General features: G+C 38.1%; 1 protein-coding gene across 1 annotated transcript in view; it reads right to left on the reverse strand.

Moving 5' to 3' along the window:
- The window catches only part of COL25A1 (collagen type XXV alpha 1 chain), a 279,646-nt gene that overhangs the window by 25,926 nt on the left and 230,258 nt on the right, over positions 1 to 23,462 (reverse strand). The window contains exons 18-28 of the mRNA XM_072335135.1: positions 22,851 to 22,895; positions 12,669 to 12,731; positions 11,779 to 11,847; positions 11,069 to 11,113; positions 8,982 to 9,026; positions 8,367 to 8,444; positions 5,224 to 5,247; positions 3,819 to 3,863; positions 2,170 to 2,214; positions 1,842 to 1,922; positions 1,059 to 1,121 (exon numbers count right to left, since the gene is read on the reverse strand). Of these exons, the coding sequence (XP_072191236.1) occupies positions 1,059 to 1,121; positions 1,842 to 1,922; positions 2,170 to 2,214; positions 3,819 to 3,863; positions 5,224 to 5,247; positions 8,367 to 8,444; positions 8,982 to 9,026; positions 11,069 to 11,113; positions 11,779 to 11,847; positions 12,669 to 12,731; positions 22,851 to 22,895 (603 nt within the window). The remainder of the gene's footprint in view (positions 1 to 1,058; positions 1,122 to 1,841; positions 1,923 to 2,169; positions 2,215 to 3,818; positions 3,864 to 5,223; positions 5,248 to 8,366; positions 8,445 to 8,981; positions 9,027 to 11,068; positions 11,114 to 11,778; positions 11,848 to 12,668; positions 12,732 to 22,850; positions 22,896 to 23,462) is intronic.

A 23,462-nucleotide genomic window follows, 5' to 3' on the forward strand; every position in this document is an offset into this window, starting at 1 on the left:
CTCAGAGCTTTTGTACCAAATACCCAGTGCATGTCACCATAAACAAGGCGGGTAGCTTACCATATTCTGGTTATTTACTCATCCTTAAAAAATGTTATGTAGTGTTTGTTTGTTTTTAAATGATTTTACAATGCTTTAAAAGTCAGGAAGATGTCTGGTCCTGAAAAGCTTTCATATGCGGATAATATTATTTACAAGTGGACAAGTACAGACTAACAACAGACTTTCATTTGTGTATCAATTCCATCAAAATCATGCAGAAAATTATGCAGAGTTTACATAGAAAATTAGGCACAAATATATGCAAGATTGGAACTTCCTCCCAAATTATTTCATATCAATAAAGTCTTTATCTTGTGTCACACAAGGGGCATTGGGCAAAAACTGGATGATGGGAAGTTCCATACTAACAGAAGGAAGAACTTCCTTACTGTGAGATAGACAGAGCACCGGTACTGGCTGCCCACAGAGGTTGTAGAGTCTCCTTCTCTGGAAATATTCAAGACCCATCTGGATGCCCACCAGTGTAGCATATTGTAGCAACCTGCATTAGCAGGGGATTGCACTCAATGATCTCTTGAGGTCCCTTCCAATCCCTATAATTCTGTGATTCCCGACATCACTGAAACCAATTTAGTCTGCTTCTCACTGGACTTTCATAGATCCCCAGAATATGAAGTGTTGAAATAGATTCGATTTTGGTTGTTTTTATTGGCTTCTTCTCTTCTTACTATTTTGCACAGCATTTATTTCTGATTGTTAAAAGAGCCAGAACTCAGTAGGACTGTTGTTAATTACAAAGGAACAGAACTGAAAAGAGCTAAATCTGCAGCATTTCACAAACAACATTTAGCTGTTTAAGGTAAATATTTAAGTCCTTTAATTTTCAAAAGGCCATGGACAGCAGTGAAATGATGAACAAGAATATCATGAAAGTTCAAAGCATAGGAATCATGTATGGAAAGATGAACTGTGACTATGATCTGTTCTTCAGAATTAAAAGTTAGAGAACTATTGCTGGGCTACTATGTCTACTGCAACAATGCACTGAGACTTACCGAAGGGCCTTGGGCACCAGGCAAACCAGCATCTCCTTTTTCACCTTTCACACCATTGGCTCCCTATAAAATCATTAAAAAACAGCATTTATTAATAGTTTAGATCTCATTGGTAATCCATCTAGGAATGATAATTTGTTTGTAAATAATTATCATTTTATGAAAATAATTATACAACACATGTAATAAAAATAGTAATAAGAATAATAGGTTCTATTTTGGTGTCACTTCAATAATAGCTGTTAATAAGTATGAAGGCATTCTTTTATGTTATCAGCTACCAATTGTGGCCTGATATTTTTGAGAAGTCCTTAAGTTGGCACATTTCACTATGGATACATTTTGGGCATTGTTTCTGTTTTTACTGAGAATTTCCACTTCTACATATAGAAATAACATACCTCATGAGTACCTATTTTCTCTCCCCCTCAATTTTAAATCCCTGACAATTCACCTGAGATTCCTGACAAGTGTTCAAAACAGCTCCTTCCTCCTGAACTTGACCAAGTCTACCGTTGCCCACGTTATGTCCTACACTAAAAGAGAGATGCAAATCTGAGCAGTATGTCAACCCATTTCTGTCTCTCCTAAGCAGTATTCTGTTTGACCATAAATCGAATGACAGTGTTTCACCTCCTCCTAGGACAGATGCAGAACAATCTCAGAACTGTTGTCCCCTGTGCTTTTTGTCCAAACTTGCAAACTATCAGCCTGATTGGAAATGCTTGATAGAGGGAAAGATTAAAAATATACTTATTGAAGCCAAAATTGATTCATACTCACTGGCAAGCCAGGTAGTCCAATTCCTCCCTTTTCTCCATGCATTCCAGGTTCACCCATATCTCCTTTTGATCCTTTAGGACCCTAAAATGTTTATTTATTTAGTGAGATGTTTTTAGGAACGGAATACTATCTTTGATTCTGACAAGCAGAATAAGTCATGCTATGGATTGACCTTCATTATTAACATGTAGAATCACAACCATTATGTGACCACAGGAACACAATAATGACCATGTGGATAAGAAATCTAAGACACATCTTAAGATCACAGAACGAACCCCCTGAAATGATGCATAGTTGCTCACACAACCTGCACTAGGTGGTTTACCTGTTCCCCATCGACTCCGGGAATTCCTGGGGATCCTGGTTCACCCTATAAGTGGTAAGATGGAATATAATTATTATCACCCAATTATTTCAGATGTTCATGGAAAAAGCAGTGCTAAATTTATTCAACTGGTGAGTAATGTTAGAAATTAATACATAATAAACAGAACACAGTTCTAAACATTGTATATACATAGAATACTTGTACTCAACACTGAACAAACAGCTCAGCTGAAGAGGGCAGTTCATAAACTTTGAGTTGCATAAAGATCAGAACAAAAATAAAGGAAAGAAAAAAAGAAGAAACCCCGGAAGGCTGGGGAAGAAAACCAATTCCAGTGGGAACTTTATCCACTACCGGAATAAATACAGAATCATGGCCCCTGATATATGTAGGGTTGACAGAGGCCTCATGTTTTCTTTCCCTGACAAACATAAATCACCAGGGAAGGAGTTCACATTCACTACATTGCCCTATGCACTCATCCCTGCACAGCATTCTCCAAGGGAGCAAGATTGGGATAGATTATAATATTGACAACAAACTTTTGTAAGGTTGAATTCTGCTTTATGTCATTACTTTTGAACAGGAATGAACATCCAGATGATGGAAGACACTTTCTTGCCCACAACAACTCCTCTGTGTTTTACAACATACACTTGGCTGCAGAAATCATTGTGCTGAGTAGGACCTAATGCGGAAATTCTTGCACTCTCAGCTGTGTGTTCCATTATCAGTTTTCATATAGAAGAAGAAATTTTATATTTTACAATTTCTCCAAACAATTAGCATGTTAAATGGGATGGATACGATACCATGGATGAAGCCTGAAGTTCAAATGCTTAGTATTGTTTTTAAATAAGCATGAATCTACTCCCAGAAGAGCTTAGTGTCACTGGCAGAAGATATAATATGTTCAATATTTAAGAAGTAGGAGAATTATCTTGACTAATTTAAAACCAATATAAGTAGTTCACTACATGCAACACTTTTTGTTTTTTTAAGTATAGGCAAATTTATTAAATTTTATGGAACGGCGCAGCATATGGTACTCATTGTCTCTGTGTGGGCTGCTCACTAATAGCTCTGGTACTGTGCATAACCCCAACAGGTGGGGTTAGCAGCTCTGGATTTGCAGCCAGGATGCTGACCACACGTGCATGTTATAATTTTTACAGAGATTAGAAAATATTGTGCTTCGTTGGGTGGGCACTACTGTAATACAGAAGCTGCGCTGACATGCACTTGCACTGTGGCCAAGCTCAGACTGCTTCCCACCCAGCCAGAAGCAATGCACAGGAACAACTGTCTGCTGATGCAGCTACTGTGCAAACACACAGAGCACACTCTGAAACAGAAGTCCTACGGATCAGCCTCAGTGTTAGACCCACGAGGAAGATGCTTCCATGCTGGTTTGGTACCAGCTCATTTGCCAACTCTCAACTGAGCACCTGTGCATGGCAAGAAATCAAAGCACTATTTCTGGGAAGCTACATTTCAAATTGCCAGAGTGCAAAGTTGGAAGCATGATGTACTCGGGGTACAATTTCAGGTAAATATACTGTACAGGAGAGCTCCAGGTACATGTGTGCAGTGAGAAAACCAGAAAATAACTCCTAAAACACAGTGGGCAAAATAAGGAAGATCACCTTTGGACCTTGCAGCCCTTGGGGTCCCGGTGGTCCTGGTGGTCCCTAAAAAGAAACACACATATATAAAGTTTTAAAAGAATTTCCTGAAGTACTTGCCATGTAAATGCAGGTTGAATGTTAAGATAGGTCCCTGAACAACGTGAGTTAGATGTTTGGCACAAAGGGAACCAAGACTGGCTATGAACAAGTTGTTTATCTATGACAACTCTCAGCAAACAGATGGGTACCAGTAAAAACAATGTTAAAACAGCAATGCATTTCCTCTTTTATTAGAAAGTCCTGCTCCCATTGATGAAATGGCAAAGCTCCTCTTAGTGGCAGGGAGACCAAAGTTCACCTCAGCCACATCCTAACCTAAAGCACTCCAAGGTGAGAAGAAATCTCCTACTGATTGCAAAGAGGATTCTGCTAAAAGATGATAAGTGTCTTTGGGGATGGCTCAGTGCTTCAGGAAATCGTTAGGGAGCAAGCTGCAACTACTCCTTTTGCTTCTACCTAAGGCTGCAGATACAATCAGGAACAAAATATTGAACCAGATGTTGTACAGTAGGCATGGGTTTGTTTGCTTTAAATAAAAAAATAAATCCTCTCCATTAATGAGAGGATAATGAGTGACAGAAATCTACAGAGAAGAACTCAAAACAGAAAGAAGAATAAAATAATTTGCTAATACCAAGTTTGTTGCTTTAAGAGAAGGCTGAACCAGCAATATTATAAACATCTCCTAGCTGGTGTCAGTACTCTTACCTGATAATGGTATCATAGGAATTGGCTGGAGTACAGGGCACTGGAACTTGCAGTCTTCTGCATATGCTGGGAATAGGTGCTAAAAAATTGGCATTTTTTTCTGAGATGTGACAAGGTGGGTCAAGAGAACTGCCTGTACTTGAGGCTTTGTACTTATCTTGACTTACAGGTAACTAAGCTAGGCCTTTTCCAGAAAGCTCCCACATGAAGTTCCTTCCTGAACCAATTTAAAAGAGCCATCCTTCTGCCATGAAAATAAGGTGGATAACTGAAAATCATTTGGTACTAAAAACGTACCTTTCCTGTTTCTGGACTCCTGTGCAGACACATGCAGATGAGAATGTACGCCAAGAAGTCTGAAGCAGCTAATCTGCCTAGATGTATACCTATAGAAATACTCTATTCTTTATTTTCCAGGTCACTTAAATTAATGGAAGTTTTGCCATTAATTCATCAGAAGCAGAATTAGCTCCATTACTGCAGGACTTTCAACAATGTACTCTCTGGTAAAGGAGCACTGAGCAAGTAAGTACATGGGATGGTGAGCTGAGTCAACACCCAAGGAACGCATGTCCTGAACTGGAGGAATGACAAACATGTCATGACATAAAAGAGACATTCTACAACACACAGCAAATCATGCAATTGAAATTACCGTGACAGTGAGGGTGGCAATCCTCTGTTGGCAAAACGTATTAACAAGAGACAACATTACCAAAATTGAACAAGGATATAGATTATTCTGCTTGTAAAAATTAGTATCTCCACAAAAGCTATACTGCATCTGGGGAGACACCACATCTCCAAAAAATAAGAGTGAAAGCACTGTTATTCTTAACTCCCAGTGTTGCAGTTTGGCTTCAAGGGCCATCAAGATTTTACACAGGTGAAGACTGTAGTTTACTGTAAATCTCATGTGATTGAGTAAGCAATGATTAAACAGTAAAATCACAGTAGAAGTCTTCCAAAAGATTTTTAGAAACTAAGAAAAATGGGATGAATTGGTCTCTTAGGATGATTAAAAAATTGGCCCCATGTTTTGAGATCTCTGCAAGTTTTGCACTAAGGTTTAACTAACAAATACAATTCCTACAGTGGAAGTGTAACATGTTCTTTTAATACTGAAACTAAGATACAAAAAATAAAGTTAGGTTCTAAATCTGAAAACGTTAATCCACCGAAGCAGTGACTCTGAATTCTGCTTTAAATGTTTGGAAAGACAATAGGCTTTTTTAATTAATTATTATGAATTCTGTTATTATTTTACAGCATGATCTGCTACTGTATATATATATATATATATATATATATATATATATATATATATATATATATAACAAATAAGACACTAAAAGCAAGTGAAAAAGTGTTTGAAATTAATTAAATGCTCGTCTGTGTTTTTTAAAGAAAATAAACATCCTGAATCCTGATGCCTCTCTTTGCTTTTCTATTAACTATGAAGAAACTTCTGGCATATATGAAACGTGAAGCATTCTGCTTTTAACTCTTTTCCTATGTGCAAATGGGTGGTTTGCAAATCCTGTTTTTAAGTTCTAAAAGAATCTTCATTTGCCATGAAACTTGGAGCCTGCTCAATATGAAGTACATAGTAAAGAAGAAAAATGTTCTCCAACAGATGACTTTAATATAATCACATATTTTGCATTATAATGTATTTATGGGAATATACAAAGATTTTTCAGAACTGAAAAATTCAGTTTATACAGACATGAAATCATAAAATAACCATTGCAAATGAATGCTGGCAACGTCACACTGATAGGCTCATTTTCATCAGCACATTCAGATTTCAATATCTACAGTGTCCGACCCTCTACAAAAGTCAAACTCCTGCAGCTACTGCCTTTTGCCTTAGGAAATTCTGAGGAGCAGGCCTGAAGAGCAGTTTTGATAGAGATGCATTATGTTGTATTTGGTACTACAAGTGAAAGCTGCATGTACTCAGCAGGGCTCTTGCTCAAACCATGATGATAATTTTAAGATCCCTATTATTTCCAGTGCTGATGGACTCAAGATGTCTCATTCTGCACTGACACAAGAGATTGAGCAGTAGGCACAAGGCACAGTAACTAAATTATCCTAAAGCTTCTGGGCTGCTTGATAATTTATTGCTAAATTCTAAGAAATGCAGACAGCCCAGATCTTGCTAACTCTTGTCATCTTCTTAAATCAGCAGACCAAATTCTGTGTAAGGTAACAGTTCAGTGCTGAGCGCTGAAAGTGCTCAATACCTCTATGGGAGAGCTGCAAATCTCAGATCCCATAAGAATTTGGCACCAGGAGACTTAGGAATGAGTGCCTGCCATCTGAAAGGCCTGAGCTGGATTTGGCAAGGATATTGTTGACTGATCCTATATAATCTTATTCACACCATCCTTGCACAGACATTCCCATTGATATCAATTATTTGTTGCCCTGGATCAGAAGGTGATGACATTTGAAATGATTTATAAAAGGAAAAAGGCCTCCTCATCTGCTTCAACCACTGCAGTAGGCTTTAGTTCCTTATTAAGGCTTCATTATGTGCTGCAGCTTTTCTGAGGTGTTTTCACACAGCACTTGAAAGTGACATTGATGCCAGAGTGAAGATACAAAGACAGAATACAGGAAACATGGGGGCGAAAGCCCCTGGTAAATCTGTGCCTGATAATATACTACATTACTTTCGAGCTACTTCAGGCATCTAACACTGAGATTGATTTAAAAGACTAAAAAACGTGTCTTTGAATTCCCTTAGGTGTAAAAAGCAAATGAGATGGGTATAATGTAGAGCCTCAGAACATGCTTATGTAGACTTCCCCACAGGTGCCACTCACAATGAGAGTGGGCTTAGCTTCAAAAACATGTGGGATTTTAGATTTTTACTAAAGGCAGTGAGTTTTTTGTTTTTTTTTTTTTAATTTTCAAAGGAGTCTTGGAAAAGCATGACTGGCCAGACATCTATCCACTCCCACTGAGTAAACGCAAGAAAAAGAGTTCATTGGATTCAGTGAAAGAATGACCAGATGCACAATGAGCCAACTTCTGTCTTCAGCTGCACATAAGCAAACCCATTCATTTTGGTGGAGTTGTACTGCACTGAATTTGCATCTGACTACACCGCAATGTAAATCACCTTGACTGCAACTGCATATGTCATCTTGTTACTTTGCTCTCACGCAAACACTCATTCATTCTTTTTGCAGCCTCACTTTAATCCTCCAAACTTTTGTGCATACCTGTCAAAACAGGTTTCTAGAAATGAACAAATGGGAAGATTGGTGCTTTGTCTGTGTAACATACTCATGTTGCTGATTGAATCCACAGCTTTCTAATGGAACCACATGTGTTATGGTTTCCAAATCTCAAATATTCTGCTCTTGGCATTTTACAGGAAGAGGAGAAGGGAAAAAAGGAAAAAAGAAATGTCAACATTTTAGATATTGAACTGAAAAGCAGATGCTTCTGTTGAACTTATGTATGTGGTTCACTGCATGAATTCAGCACTAACCCCCACACAGCAATGAATCAGCTTTATTCTCATTAGATGATGTCAATATGCTCTGTGGGAAATACGACTAATTCACTCAGCTAAACTGTATCAAGGAAACAGTTTTTCTCACACCAAATAGCAAGTCTGGTTTCCAAATATAGAAATACATTCCTAATCAATAAACTGAGCAAATCTTTGGGGAAAAAAAGCGTTCTCATAGTTTATGCAGAAGGAAAATACAATGACATCAAACTTCTTCTTGGCAGCCCAAGCTAAACTATGTTATCCTTTTTAAGTCTACATACCTGAAGAGCTTCATGAATATTGCCATTGTAGTCAATTATCTCTGTAGCACCTTGATCACCCTTCTGTCCAGGTGGCCCCTGTAATATATTTTCCATAACAATTTTTGAGACACCTGCCAAAGACTACTCTAGACAATTACTTACTGATAAATGCTTTAATTCCAAAGCAGCCTAATTAGGTTTTGTTGTATTTCTAATGTACTACAACATCTACAAAACAGCATTAAACTAAAGGCTATATTTAAAGGATTTTTAAATATATTTTTCATTAAACAAGCAACTTACTGAATGAATTGTGCTGCAGTGGGAAAGCAAATAACTAAAACCACTGCAGTTAAACACTGACACAGTTCCAACGCACTAATTTTGTGCTGGCTGTAAGCAATGTCTGGACAAGGCATATAACATCCTGCTCATGAACTGTGAGTAGGATAATAGTAGTAAGTCAAATAGTAGTAAGGACTGTTATTCATACTAAAGGCCAATTACTAACACACTCCCCACCAGAGTCAAGTGACCAATCTCACTAGATTAACAGGAGTTGCTGCCATAATTTTGATTCATTGCAGAGACTGAGTGCAAGAGTACAAAGATGGAAATGAGAAGTAGACTCACCCGTGGACCTGCAGATCCTGTGTCACCTCTGTCACCTGTATCACCCTAGGTAAAAGGGATATTTGAGAACAAATATGCCATCTGACAGTATATAAGGTAGTTTGTCTCTTTTAAACGTGCTTCTCCTAAATAACCCCGTTAAACAGGCCTCTCGTTATTACTAGAACGCAGACCTTAGTTACAGCAGAAATTCCTTAAGCATCTGTATAGTAACAGGGTTAACAATGAAGTATTTGGTTCTATGCAAGTTGCTACTGTGTACTGTATTGGGTTGGAATAAGATATACCAAAGACTCAACAAAGGAGATTACCAATTCTGCAACAAACACAACTTCTCTACTCTTTGTAGCACTACCAAAAGCTTTAAGAAAAAGTGAGAGAAATAAAATCAGTCTGAAGTCTGAAACCCTTAGTAACTTCCTCAAGGGAGTGTTTCAAAGTGCATAAGCACTTATTTCCATGATGGTGACTTCAGAATGCTTCTGAACCTCCTTGTTCCAAGTTCTTACTTCTGCAGCAGACACAAAGGTACTTTCACCATTGAAGTCCCTTTACTCCCTCACTGTAACCAGCTTAAGATCTTTATCATCTTGCACACAGCTTTTTCCTGGCTGTTAGTAATGTGTTTCAAGTGATGGAGGGAATTTCAAACATGTTTGCTCTCATAACTCAACATCTAGTGACTATGATTCTTTTTGCTTTAGCAGTCATAGCAAGCTCTTTTTTATACTTTTATATTACTCAAAATGAATTTCACAAAGAACTGCTACATCTGTTGGTACAAGGCAGGGAAGAATGATTAATTCACCAGTAGTAATAGGAAAAAAAAAACACCATAACACAGAAAATGGCCATAGGGGTAGTCACAGAATAGAAGAAGAATGCGGAGAGGAGGCTGGAGGCAGGACATTATCAACAGTATTGCCTAGTCAGTAACTAGTGAAACTGTCACTGGAGTTGCTGAAAACAATCCTGACTACTAAGTTGACTTCTGCGACCCAGATTTTAGAAACAGGCCTTTTAGGCAAAAAGGGAATTTAAAGAGATCTCTCTCTCTCTCTCTGGTACATTTGGGATGTGCCCAGGAACTTGAGGCAACAGAAACTGATTTACTCTTCTGCTCTTATTATGACGCATAAATCCCTCCTCCCCATCAGCTTTCTCTCTTACTAACTTTCCTTTTTGGCAGGAATGATGGAGCTGAAGGGGCAATTACCTCATCCTGGTATCCTTAAGCACTCTGAATAGCTGTTATTTAAGGGCCTTTCTTTCAGGTATCACAGCCAGTATCCCACTTGCCTACAACACTATCTTGCTATCTTTATTCTTCTATCTTTGTTCTTCAGTGGACTGAAAAACCACCTAAACAAATCTGATTTATTTTTGTGTTGACCCCATAACATAACGTGGAGGAGTCCAGTGAGCACAGTATTTGCAAAGTACACAAAATAGTTTTAAAAGCATGTATTTTCTTTCTCTTCATACATGTGAACCCACTATATCTATACAGAGACAAATGGATGGAGGGCTTGATAAGTAGATAGGCATTAAAAAAAATAAATATAGCCAACACACCAAAACAAACAAAACCAAACTACTTTGGGAAAAATAGGTAAAACAGTAATTTAATGTACAAAACTTGTCTCTACAGGACCTACTGGCCAGCAACTCTTCTGGCAGTCTTTGAAATACCACTGATTCCTACCCCACCAAGTTTGGTTCCACAAAATAATTGCAAAAACCAATTCAATCTCCACAGGCATAGTCAGGAAATGGTTTGTGGCATGTGAGAGACCTAACTCACATCACTTACATAAGAGCTGACTGAAACAGATTTTATAATAAAAAAGAAAAGGGAGTTGTAGTGATTGAAATATGCAACATTCAGTTCTAATAGCTGAAGCCGAAAATCAGAATTTCATTTAAAGATAACACTGCATAATCTACTACAGTTTCCTTTAAGGGGATACGTAAAGCTCCTGTGAAGCATTACAAACAAAATTATTGTAAAATAAATGTGTTAATCACTCCACTAAAGACAGCTTTATTATTGTTTTTGTTTGTTTGTTTTTTAATTTACTACTAACCTTTGACCCTTTGGGGCCTCTAGATCCAGGTTCACCTGTTCTCCCCTGTTTGTGGGAAGACAGCAGATGGAGAGGAGAAAAATGATGGAGTGGAAGCGCAGAGAAAAAGAAATTAGTAGTGACCAACTATACTACAGAACAGCAGAATCACTTAATTTTATATGATCAAGATCATGAGTCTGTAAAGACATGGAATTTAATAGCACCCAGAGTAATATATTCTTTAACACCAGCATGCAAAGGCCACAGACTCCATCCATTTTCCAAAGGAAAATTAGTACTGGCATTAGTAAAGAGTAGACATCATTAAAACCATTTTATGAGAATGATCTATCTCATTTCACAGCTCCTGAAAAATGTTAGTCAGACAGTAGAGAAGATATTTAAGTGTCCTTAAATAAGGAGATCAATTAAAGTGTTACCACAACTACTACACAACACAATTACTTTCCCAGTAATTCAGAGGAATACAAACTAGGTTGCCAAGTACAAAATCTGCCTTAGCAGCTTCAAGATGCATTAGGACTGGAGAAACAGCATGCAAAATGGATTTTCTCTGCAATCAATAGCTACAATGATCAGAAAGTTCGAACTTTGAAAGTGACCAAGTTTTCATTCATTCATTTATTTATTTTTTCAGCTGAAAAAGATGTGTTATGTGTTGTGGGTGCTCCCCTAACACAAACACTCCAATGTGAAATCAGACCAACCTTTGGTCCCGGAAGTCCAGTTTCACCTCGCTCACCCTTCCCAGGAGGGCCTGCCTCTCCTCTGTCACCCTGTGGAAGCAGGTACACATAAACACTAGGCAGTTTTTAGCATGCAACTAACTCAGTTACATCAAAGAAACCAAAACATCAGAAGAAAACATTTCTGAGCTCATCTACAACTTGCAGTGGATTGGGGAACTCTTCCTTAAGCAAAAAATAAGATTTAGAATTTCTACTCTGGATTTATATAGGATCCTATAAAGCTATTTCCTCCCTGTTCTGAAAGAAGTGGAATGAAGATTCCCGAACTATGAAACTTAATGAATATTCTTCATAGGACTCATATACACTAACTTCACTACAGAGCAGCTAAAAAAACCCTGTATGTAGTACAAAAAACACACCTGTTTAATGGCACTGTATTTTACAGTGTGTTTTGTATTATCAAAGTTCTAATATCTGCACACACTTTTAAGATTTCTTCTAAAATGTTATGAGGACATCGTTTTTTCCATGCAGGCTTATTCTCCTTCTTAACAAATGACTTTTGGGATGCTGACATGAAACAAATTCAGTGAATAAACTTAAATTATGAATGGATAGAGCATCTGCCTTTACATTGTTTGAGGGCATCACTATGAAGGCATGTATTTCATTGCTTTAGTCCATGAAATACAACTCTTCATGTTTCCAGACACTGTAGGTACTATATTTTAACCTGAACTTTAAACTTTCTGGCCATTTACAAAAATGGATTCTGGCCATTTTATGACAACTATTCATTCGTGGCTAAAAGATTTTTACACCACTGGCATGATCTCTGCTAACAAAACTGAACTTAACTTCATTTCCAAGGGCTTTATATTGGAGCACTGTTCAACTGCCCTTACCTTTGTTCCTGGTAACCCTGGCAGCCCTGGTTCTCCCTGTGGACCAATGAAACCTGGTTCACCCTTGAAAAGCACAGCATGAGAAGAATGTTAAGTTATTTATTTAGCAGTGTATAGTTACAGTAACACTAGTTTCTTTTGGCTGCATTTTCCGTGTATCGTCAGCACATCCTGCTGTGATGCAAGAGTTATATAAAAATACTTTTAAATTTAAGCAACTTTCATCGGTATACATTCTTATAGCAAGCCATCACACAGCATATAAAATGCAAATGAAACAGAAGGTGTCACACATTGTTTTTTTATGAGGTTAAGGATCATTCATTTCAGTCATGTTTTATGAGGCAGTGAGTGGATGGGCAGACGTGGTGAGGGTATGACAAAGTAATGACAAACAGAGGCCAGATGGTACTGTTGCGATGCATTTTCAATGGAGTCAGTTAGCTACATCATTGCAAGAAAGCAGATCAAAAGTATAACCCATCAACACAGCGCTCTCCCTTCTCATACTGACAGGGAAGTACTTCAGATGTCCACAACAGGACAATTTCCGTAGCTGTGAACAGGTGGGAAAGAGCCACTGCTCCTTGTTCCCTCACTGTTCTGCCCCATTCCTGCCAATTAGTTTGTACAAACAGAACAGACAAATAGCAGCAGTCAAGCTGAGATGCAGCACATGCAGCATTAAGCATGGCAGTAAATATTTTGATTGTTCGTTTTTAGTTTTAACCCATCAGCACGGCTGAAGAGGTACGGCGAAAAGTGAAGAAGCCATATGTGTTCCATAGCAAGCTCCCCTGAACAAGGTTTCCTGCTACCTAACTTTCTACTTCTCACACAGATTTGTATCAAGGAGAAGATTTCCTCACGAGGTATTGTAAATTTTAAAAATCAGTAGTATAACCCAATTAGTACAGATTTTTACAATATCAACAAACTCGATGACCATAAATTAGCCATCAAATGCTTCTTTAAATAGCTAAAAAGACAGAAGTATCACAATCCTGTATTGATTTAATTACTGACAGCATATGGAGACAGTAAATAGAAGCAGTTGGATAACAGTTCTCTTCACCTCTTTGCCCACACAGAAATACAGACATGCTGCAGTGAGTGAGCAAGTTAGCAAGTGTTCTTGTATATTCATCTGTGCTCTCATCAACAACCCATCATTAGCAGTTCCATCATTAGCAGTTCAAGCAAAGAAGGTCTCTAGCAAATCTATAACCAGAGAGAATTTTCACATGGCCATACTGAGGAGCATTCGGTGACTTCAACTCAGAAGTTCAAACAAATTCAAAGATGCGCCAGAACTAAATAGCATATTTTCTAACATGAAGTTCCATCTGGCTGCAGTTCAGAATCGATAATAAAAACTAAGGAATAAATGATGACAAACATGTCCTAGAGAAAGGCTTTTAGCTGTTAGTTAGGAAAAATAACCCATAGAAGTTTACTTAATTCTTTGTATCAGTGCACACCAGCAAGAGCAACATTAGGTTGCCACTGTAGATGGAAACGCTTTTATGTCAGTAAATGGACAACAGTGCAATTTCAATCCTTTATTTTATGAGGAGGCACTCAGTGCCCCCTGATTGTTTTAATACTGACTTTACCAGGGTTAATTGATGACTTTGGGCAGAAGAAATGTGCAGTGGCTCTGCAACTCAGTCTTTTCAGTGGTAAGGCTTAAAGTCTTTCTCAAGTTGATGTGCAGAGACAAGAAAAAGGTATTTTGCAAGAGCAAGTGGAATGGATAATAGAGGAGGCTGCTGCCTTAGTTAGCATAACTAGCATACAGATCTTACAAAATGCAGAGCTTTAAAAGATTATCAAATGTGAAGTGGAATAACTAGTGTGTCAGAAAAGATAGGACTGGCTGAGTAGCGGCTCTGCTGAGGAAGACTTAGGGGTGTCTATGAATGCTGAGTTGAACATGATCCTGCAGACTGTTCTTATCACACAAGACAAAACTGCATTAGATAGGACTTGGCTACATTAAGAACATGCAACTCTCCTATACAGTGCTGGTGGAGATAAGAAGGTTAAAAGACAGCTCTGGCTTGCCGTCCTAACTAAGATTCTAAGTAGAAAAACAATCTGTTCAGATGATTTGAAACTAAGCAGTATCCTCTGCGCTATCTCAAACCTCATGTGTAACCACAACACAAGGTGTTAACCAAAGCACTCAGGCAGACTCCTGCACCAATCCCAGGCAGTGGAGATAACATCTGCACCAGCTTTGTTTCCGGCATTTCTGTGTCCATTATTCAAAAGAGAAATGTTTACATTAGAAACAGTCTCCATTCAGCTGTCCAGCTGTACCCTGCACTTTGTTCTATGAATGCTGCCAGCCTTCTGCTTTATGTTATTATACTGATTTTGGCTGGGATAGACATAATTTTCCTCATAACCTTAGTTTTGAATTTGTGATGAAAACAACGCTGATGTTTCAGGTGTTGCAGAGCAATGCTCATGCAGCACCAAGGCATTCCCTAATTCTCACAGGCTGGCCTACAAGGGAGAGCCACAAGGAGCTGAGAGGGGACAGAGCCAGGAGAGGGGAACCAAAATGGCCAAAAGGATATTCCATACTGTACAGCAGTAAAAACTGCAGGCAAAGTTATATATATAAAAACTGAGGCTGCTGTTATATGGAGGCTGACTGGGCAACGGTCAGCTGGTGTTGAGCATCTGGGTTCATTTTTTCCATCTCTCGTTTTTCTTGGCTTTGTTTTTGTTTCCCTTTTCAAACCACCTCAATATGCCATTTCCCTCATGTTTGCCTTTCCAGTTTGTTTTCTCATGCTGCTGTGGGGAACAAGTGAATGGCTGATGCTCAGCTGCCTGCTAGGGTTAACACACAAGAGTTACCCTCTGTGCCACACACACCACAGAAAGAAATGAGGATCTATCAAGCTTAGCACTGTCAGCAATGTGTGAAATGCAAGGGAAACAGTTTCCTCTCAGTAAGGTAAGAGTAGAGGCCTGCTGAGGTGGCTCTCTGGGATGATTTCATTTTTGCTTTGAGATCTCCCAACCTCAAAATGCTTGCATAAGCAGGAATCACCTCTAGAAAGGAATGCAAGGAATCAGAGTAATGAAGTTTTGTAACAGTTTTCTAAACAACTCACTACAGTTTCTTACAATAAAGTTTTATCTGGTGAGAATCTACCACAAGCTACTTTGCCTTCTGAACAGGACATCTGGAAAGAGGAAAGTTACGCAGGTAGCATGTGAAAAGAGAGTAAAGAACTCCATCATCACTTAAAATACAGTTTACAAGCTGTATAAAAAGCCAGCACCAAATGATGAATCCTCATGCATTTTAGTTTAACCCTTTGGCATAGTTATGAAATAAAAGCTTGGAAACCACCACATAGCACAGCAAGTCGACTTCAATCTCAGCATTTAAAATCCATTTACTGTTAGAGCTTGCAGCAATCTGCATCGATCATACAACAGAGGCAACATGCTATTAAATAAATCAACAAGCTGGTGAATTACTTCCATTTTACAGGAGTGATTTTTTATCATTTAGGAACAATCCCTAATGGCCTGTGATGTTAACGTTTTAACAGATGAAGGGACAACCTCTCTGTGTACTCATTTTCACCCTCAGACGTTTCTCAAATGTATGAATACCAGTGGGTCAGAGAGCAAATGAGAAGCTGCCTCTCGCAAACCCTGTTAATGGTAATTTTCACCTCTAATCATAAAATGCGTGAACAGAAAAGGGCCCTTATAATTGCATGCTGTACACCTAAGGTTACGGGAGGTCCATCAGAATGAGAAGTAAAAAAAAATCTTTGTAATTTACTTCAGAGGACAGTCTTTTTTTTTCTTTCTTTCTTTTTTTTTTTTTTTGAGGTTATTAACTAGACATATTAATAACTGGTTGTTTCATGATGATCAAAGCTTTCATGGGCTCAGGCAGAGGCTAGCTTTGATACTAGAGGTTAACTCCAAGACACACTCTTCACTGTCACTGTTTTGATTTTTATAGAACTAATAATTGCCTAAAACTTGAACTTTTGTTCAAGAAAGGTGCAACAATTACAATTCCACTTGCCATGCTAATTGCTTTTTTAAATGCCACTAGTTTGACGACAGTGTTTCTAAACAACGGAATACCACACTCGCCTTCATTGCACAGCTGAGATACACAGCAATGCAATTATTTGAAATGAGAGGCCTCATCCACTTTCAGTGCCTGAAATACAAGGCTGTACACTGACACACATGCGCAGGTAATGTGGGTCTACATCAGTGATGTGAAAAAAAGAGATGCACTTTCCTTGTCTAATGCTACTGAAAGAACCCAATAAACCCGAAGATATACAGAACAAAACCTAGCAAGAAAAAAACATCCAAAAACCCAGGTGTAAGGCCATTTAGGGAACAACAAAGTTAGAAAGACTGAACTTGGTTCACTGATATCTTCCCTCATTTTCCAGAAACTGCCATTCGTTGCCTTCAGATTTCGTTCTGAGATCGATAACCAATATAAATACACTTCCCGAGATCTTTTAAATAGAGATGCAGTGCAGTAGCAGCTGATGGCTAACTTGCATCTTCTTAAGGAATCTGTGGCACTCAGTTCCAGGGCAGTAATGCCTCAGAAACTCAGCCTGCCTTAAGCCATAAAGGTCAGAGAATGGCACTTTATATTCTCTCAACGTTAAGGGCATTAGATGGACTTTACATATAGCTTCAAGCCCATGGGAATTTCGATATCAGGAGGACTCCAGTATTCAGTTCATAAGAAGGAAGTGAGCAAGGTAAAAGGAAATCTGATAAAAAGCTAACCTTACTTCATGAGGTCTTTGTTAAGGCTTTTCATATCAGCTCAGAACTGACTCCAGAAATGGTGAGCTAAACAGGTTGTTAGGTCCACTCATTGCATTTGAAACAATATCTTCACACCCAAACCTGTCTCTAAACTTAGAAAAACAATTCTGGCTTTAAATTTCCAAACGCATGTTCAGTCTTTATGACTCATTTAAACAAACAAAATATACTACCTCAAAATCTGTCTAAAAGCCTGAAGCTTCACAACTAACCCTACTTTGCATGGCATTTGTTGCTTCTCAGTGAGCTGATTTTCTCAGTGTTTTTAAGATCTGCCTGCTTGAAGCATATGCTGCCTTGGAAGGGTGCTAAAAGAATAATTCCGCCGCAATAATTCTGATTAACTCGGCGTGCATTAGTCATATAAAATTCTTCTTACTTAAAGGCTAATTATAATTCAAGTCCGCATGGTACCTATTTTAGAGGATTAGAATAAAAACACTTTTTGTAATAAGCATCTCATTTTTAATTCTTTGCAATGACTGAACCGCTAAATTATTAAAAGTCTGGCCCCAAATGATTTTCTTTAGAAGAACAGTTAAATTACAAGTCTAAAAGCTTTATTTTGCTATTTGTAAAATATAAAGAACTTTACTGCACACACTCATTTCTGACCACATAAGATCGTATACTTGAGATACAAAAATGATTTCATATTGTTCTGTCTTTCTTATGACTAATGAAACACTTTACAAATAAAGCGGAACATAGGGCTCTCAGATTATTCGCCTGCATTTAAAATTTGGATTTAGGTTGATTTTTGTAAGTATAAAGTAAAATTCAACTATGTTATAAAACAGATGCTGATAAATAGATTTTTACAAGCTCAGTCTTTCAACTAATACTATCTTTAGGGCAAATGACATCCTGTATTGCAGTTACTTATACTTTAGCCTCTTCCAGGAAAGAAAATGAGAGCTTTCGTGATTTGGAGGATACAGTTTATGACAGATTACTAAGAACTGCACTTATCCACAAGAACAACCAGCTAAATCCTTCTGACACATGCATACCATCCAATGTTAATGGTGATTTCATTTTCTGGCCTTGATTCTCAATAATTGTCTAGAAAATGACTTGTCTAACCTGTGCAAGTGATTACTGCCACAGCATATGGAAACCAGACAGGCAGGAATAGATGAAGAAAGCTAGATATGTAACTATATGCATACAGATACATGTTGATATGCTTCCATTTTGGAAACGGAATTATGAAAGTTAGTGGCATTACCATCTTTTGGACCTTTTTTTTTTTTGTTGTTGTTGTTAATAAATGTACCAATATAAAGAGCCACTTTTGAAAACCTATTTGTAAAAATTACTCTCCAAATGCAGTTATTAAATTCTATTTTTCAGGTTAGCCCCCATTTTCAGCTAAAAGCATATATCATTATATTCTACTTTTTGGTGTTTGACTAATAGTACAAAATTATTTTTTTTTCTAATCTGGACAACCACTCTTGAGATCACTTTATATGAGAAATGAAAGGTTGGAAATTAGTTAACACTTGAATACTGCTGAATATTGTTGAATATTAGTTAACACTTGCTGAGGCAAGTACATATCACGGAGAAACATAATCTTCCACATAGCAGAGTTTGAATTCCCACACTTTTCAACTGTTGCAACTAGCATTTTCAGTACTTCATACTGAGGACTGAGAAATGCCTGTCACAACGCCAGTGGGCCCGTTCCAGCTCCCAAGATTGGACTAGAAGGTTGTGGGTATGGTGACCTGCAAGATAAAGATGAACTGAGCCTGGGCAAGAATGCCCATGTCCCAAAGAAGAATAGAAAGAGGGAAGTAGAATCAACACAAATTTCCTGGCAACAGTCTATGACAAGGAAAAAAAAACAAAAACAAAAAAACAAAACCAGGAAGAATGGATGTATAGACCCCCTACAAAAAGAAAAGACAACTAACCCCAAAACAACGGGGAAGCTCAACCTTCCTAACAACTCCTGGGAGGAAAAGGAAGTTTGAAGAATTTTTCTCTGCATTGTGAATGGCACTGACTCCAAAATAAATGGAAAAATGCCCCCACACCCCAAAGCAGAAAGACCAGAAAGATTTTCTTTTCTTGTGCCAAATCAACCAACAGTAGTTTTCTTGAACACAATCACAAACTTTGTTTCAGTATCTGTTTTAAAAGTGGAGGAGTGTGAAATCCCAGAAACGTTGAAGCAAATCCAGATGCTGCATAAAGGGCTGCTACTGAGAAAACTCTGCATCCTGCTGAAGTCTTCCTTCTGCAGTGATGAAAGGGTTGCACTGCCTAAATGTCAGAAAAATGTAACACCACGGATTTGAGAATTGTCTGACAGTTCCAGCAAATAAGAGAATGAATTATTTCCACCACACTAAGTCATCTCTGCTTAGTACGTGTTATCCATAAAAGTTATGAGATAAAACAGATATATAAAGTTTGTGTTTCATAGAAAGTATTCTGCATCTACATAGCATCAGTTGGAGGATATCAGAGTGATGAATTAATATTCTGTGTTTAGGTGCCTTACTTGCTTCCCAAATTACATGGTGCAACACATTCAGGGGCTCATTAAGTTTCCAGCCATTCCTAAACAGCAACAGGTGCTTGAAAAACACTTCTCCAGCATGTCACAGACAGCTTCATCACTGTCTTGGGAATAACTGACTGCACTTGTGTTTCCCCCATGGCACTAACTGACAATGCTGAGAGAGAGAGAAAAAAGAACAGGAAGAACTCCCAAAACATCCGCATGGACATAGTGAACGAGTCCAGAAAAATAATTAGTATCAACCCTGCTGCATACTCTGAATTCTGATGTGATACTTGCATGTTCATCCAGTACTACAATCCATTTGTATCCCAACGTCATGTTAAACCAAGCTCTAATGGGGTTCTGGGAATATACACTGATTAATTAATTGAAATAGCATTATAAGAAACTGAAACTTTCCGGTGATTAATATTAATTAATCCTTTAAGTAGTCTGGATATACTTTCAGGAACACTAGACCGGATGCCTTGGGACTCTTTTTCAACCATACTAAGAAAGATGAGATATGATTCTCTTCTTGCCATGGCATCCGTGCTTTCACAGGCTGCTTTAGCATTTGTAAGGAGTGCTACATAAGTGCAGGGTTACCTAAAGTATTTTATAGCACAGACTGCCACTACAGAGAGTTTCATTCACAAGAAGGCGAATTTGTAGTTCAATGGATAGATCAGAGACTTCAGTTCCTTACATGGATGGCCGTGGGATAAAGACCTAAGACCAGACAAGTACATTCAAGAGTTTCCTGTGTACAGAGTAAGCTTGTGTCTTGATTTTGTTTACACTACCTGAAAGAGCCAATGGAAATTCTTTGAAAATTGGGTAACATGGAGTCTTCTCTTCCCAGTTTCTTCTCGTATAACTTGAAGAAATCTGTTTGTATTGGACTGTCAATATCTAATAGTTCCACAGCTGTTTAGAATACAAAAACTCTGTAATAATGATCCTGAGACAGCAAGTTCATTCATTCAAAATCACCTGTGTGCTTTGTGATACTGTATATCAAATGGAAATGCACACTTGCTATTTATTTACATAATTTCCAGAATACTTGGCTGGTTTTAAGCTAAATCTGCACACCTAGAAGAATTAGCATATTTCAGATGCGTTTGCCAATGGGGGCTAACTGTTCAAAACTGCTTAAGCAGAAAGCAAATACAATATGGCAATTTCTAGAACATCCGAAGAAGGCACAAATTCTGAGAATATTCTGTAACTTTAATTAAAGTGGACAGAAGAAAGATCAAAAAGCACAGTGAGAATCCTAATGTTTTTTTAGCTGCAAGGGATCTCATCAGAAACTTTTGTAGAAGACTTTTGAGTCTTTGATTTTTCACTTCACATTTTGTCTTTGAGGTGGATTTAGAAGCCACCCTCTGAGCCACTTTCACCAGCAACAGATAAAGCCTAACAAAAATAATATTATAGACCAGAGATTTAATTGTTTTAAAGTTCCTTGCTGAAATATAAATGGAATTGTATAGTTTGCACGAACATGGAATCCACACAGACCAGCCATAACCCCAGCTGGTCTGGTGAGTGCTCCCAGGATTCTGGCACTGACCTCCAGCTGAGCTACCTCCTGGCTTACTAGTGAAGCAAACAGACCACGGATTTCTGTTGAAGATGCTTTTGAAAATACAGTTTCATCACAATTCAGCTACATGATCTTTACCAGTCGATGCAGAGTTCATTCTTGCAGAAAAAGAATGATCACCCTGGGAACTATATTTTCAGGTATGACAATATACAAACTCTAATATGCACTTTCAATTATTCCCATAATTCACTAGAAACACAGAAAGGACATTATACTTGAATGTTGTGGCAATTCACAAGTCCTTTGAGGAAACCACTGTAAATATTGCATTCCATAAGACAGATACTGAATCCTATCGAAACAGACAGAAGTTTGGCCTTTGGCTTATTCCTCTTTTTATTGGAAAAGCGATATAAATCATCTCCTGAGCTATGCACAGGCCCATGCTGGAATGCAAACAAAAAGTTTCAAAGAGATTTTGTCCTCCAAAAGGAGGATCTTTGCCACAAAGGAGGAGCAGCCAACCTAACAAGCACCCCCTCAGGATATGCAAATCTGCTCACTTTGCACAGCCTTGTACAGTTACAGCTCAAACTGTCTAAGAGTCTGCAACTCCCAGTGCAACCACTTACGCCAGAGCTAAACCAACCACATGGCTTTTGCATCAACTTACCTAGAGATCCCAGACAAACCGGAAGCCAGGAGCTAAACCAGGTATTAGGCCAGGGGCTGTAGCTAATACTGAATAGAATCTTATTAAAACATTTTGACTTGTCAGTGGAAATGACTCCTGTGTAATGGAGCGGAGTGTATTTTTGTTGACCGCGTCAGTTCTCTGCCTGTGTATAATGAATGTAGTTTGCTGGCTGGAGATGTGATGAAGTCTGTAAGGCTACTGCTACTGGAAAGTAGCCATCAGAATAGAAACCAAGTCAATCTTGGTTCAATCACAATGTCACAAATGACAAAACTCCTTCATTACAAAGAAATATAAAAGACTATCAATATTAGACATTTTTAAGCAGTGGAATCTTTATTCCCTACATAAGGCAATGGTTTGCTTCGCATTTTACTGTAAGATATACTGTTTCATTACTTTAACCAATTTCCCATGCAAAACCTTCCTGTGTTAATCAGAGACCATCTCAATATCAGACTCGGATGCTGTATGAGCACAGTAGGACCACTTTAGTCATATCCTTTAGTCACCCTCCCCCCTCTTTGTGGTGCCCCCCCAGTACAGTTTATTTACCTTTATCCCAGGGAGTCCAGGAAGCCCAGGAAGACCTGGTTCACCCTACGTAGGAAAATTGCATAATATTACAGACATTATTCAGTTATGGTCACTATGCAGTGAACACACCTATACATTCCGCAGCAAAATAAAGAGCACAGGTGACTACTAGTCAGTTCAAGTGGGACTGACATTTTCAAAATTAGTGATTTAAATGCAACTCTCCTAATGTACCATTTAAAAATACAAATATCTTCTGGGAACCTCTGATGTTATGACAACATCAAAATCCACATCAGAAAAACAAATAAAGAAGTCTCATTATTTTGGCAACTAAATGAGAAGAAAACAAGCAACGTTGGTTCATTTCCTATGCTGCCATTTAAATACCATGCTTATGACAGATGTTTAATTCTGTTCCATTTTCAACTCTAAGACAGATGCGCTGCCTGACAGGCCTGATTTAGCCACCATGCAATTCAGGTTCAAATTGTGCAGTTCAAGGAGAACTACTTAATTACAGCCTGAGCATTGTTTTTATAGAGCTATCTGTTGCATTATTTTAGAGCTTGGTACTTATCTATGAATATACATGGTGCTATAAAGGCTAGTGGGAATATAACCATTTAT

This window comes from Excalfactoria chinensis, chromosome 4, assembly GCF_039878825.1.
Source record: "Excalfactoria chinensis isolate bCotChi1 chromosome 4, bCotChi1.hap2, whole genome shotgun sequence".
NCBI classification, from domain to species: domain Eukaryota; kingdom Metazoa; phylum Chordata; class Aves; order Galliformes; family Phasianidae; genus Excalfactoria; species Excalfactoria chinensis.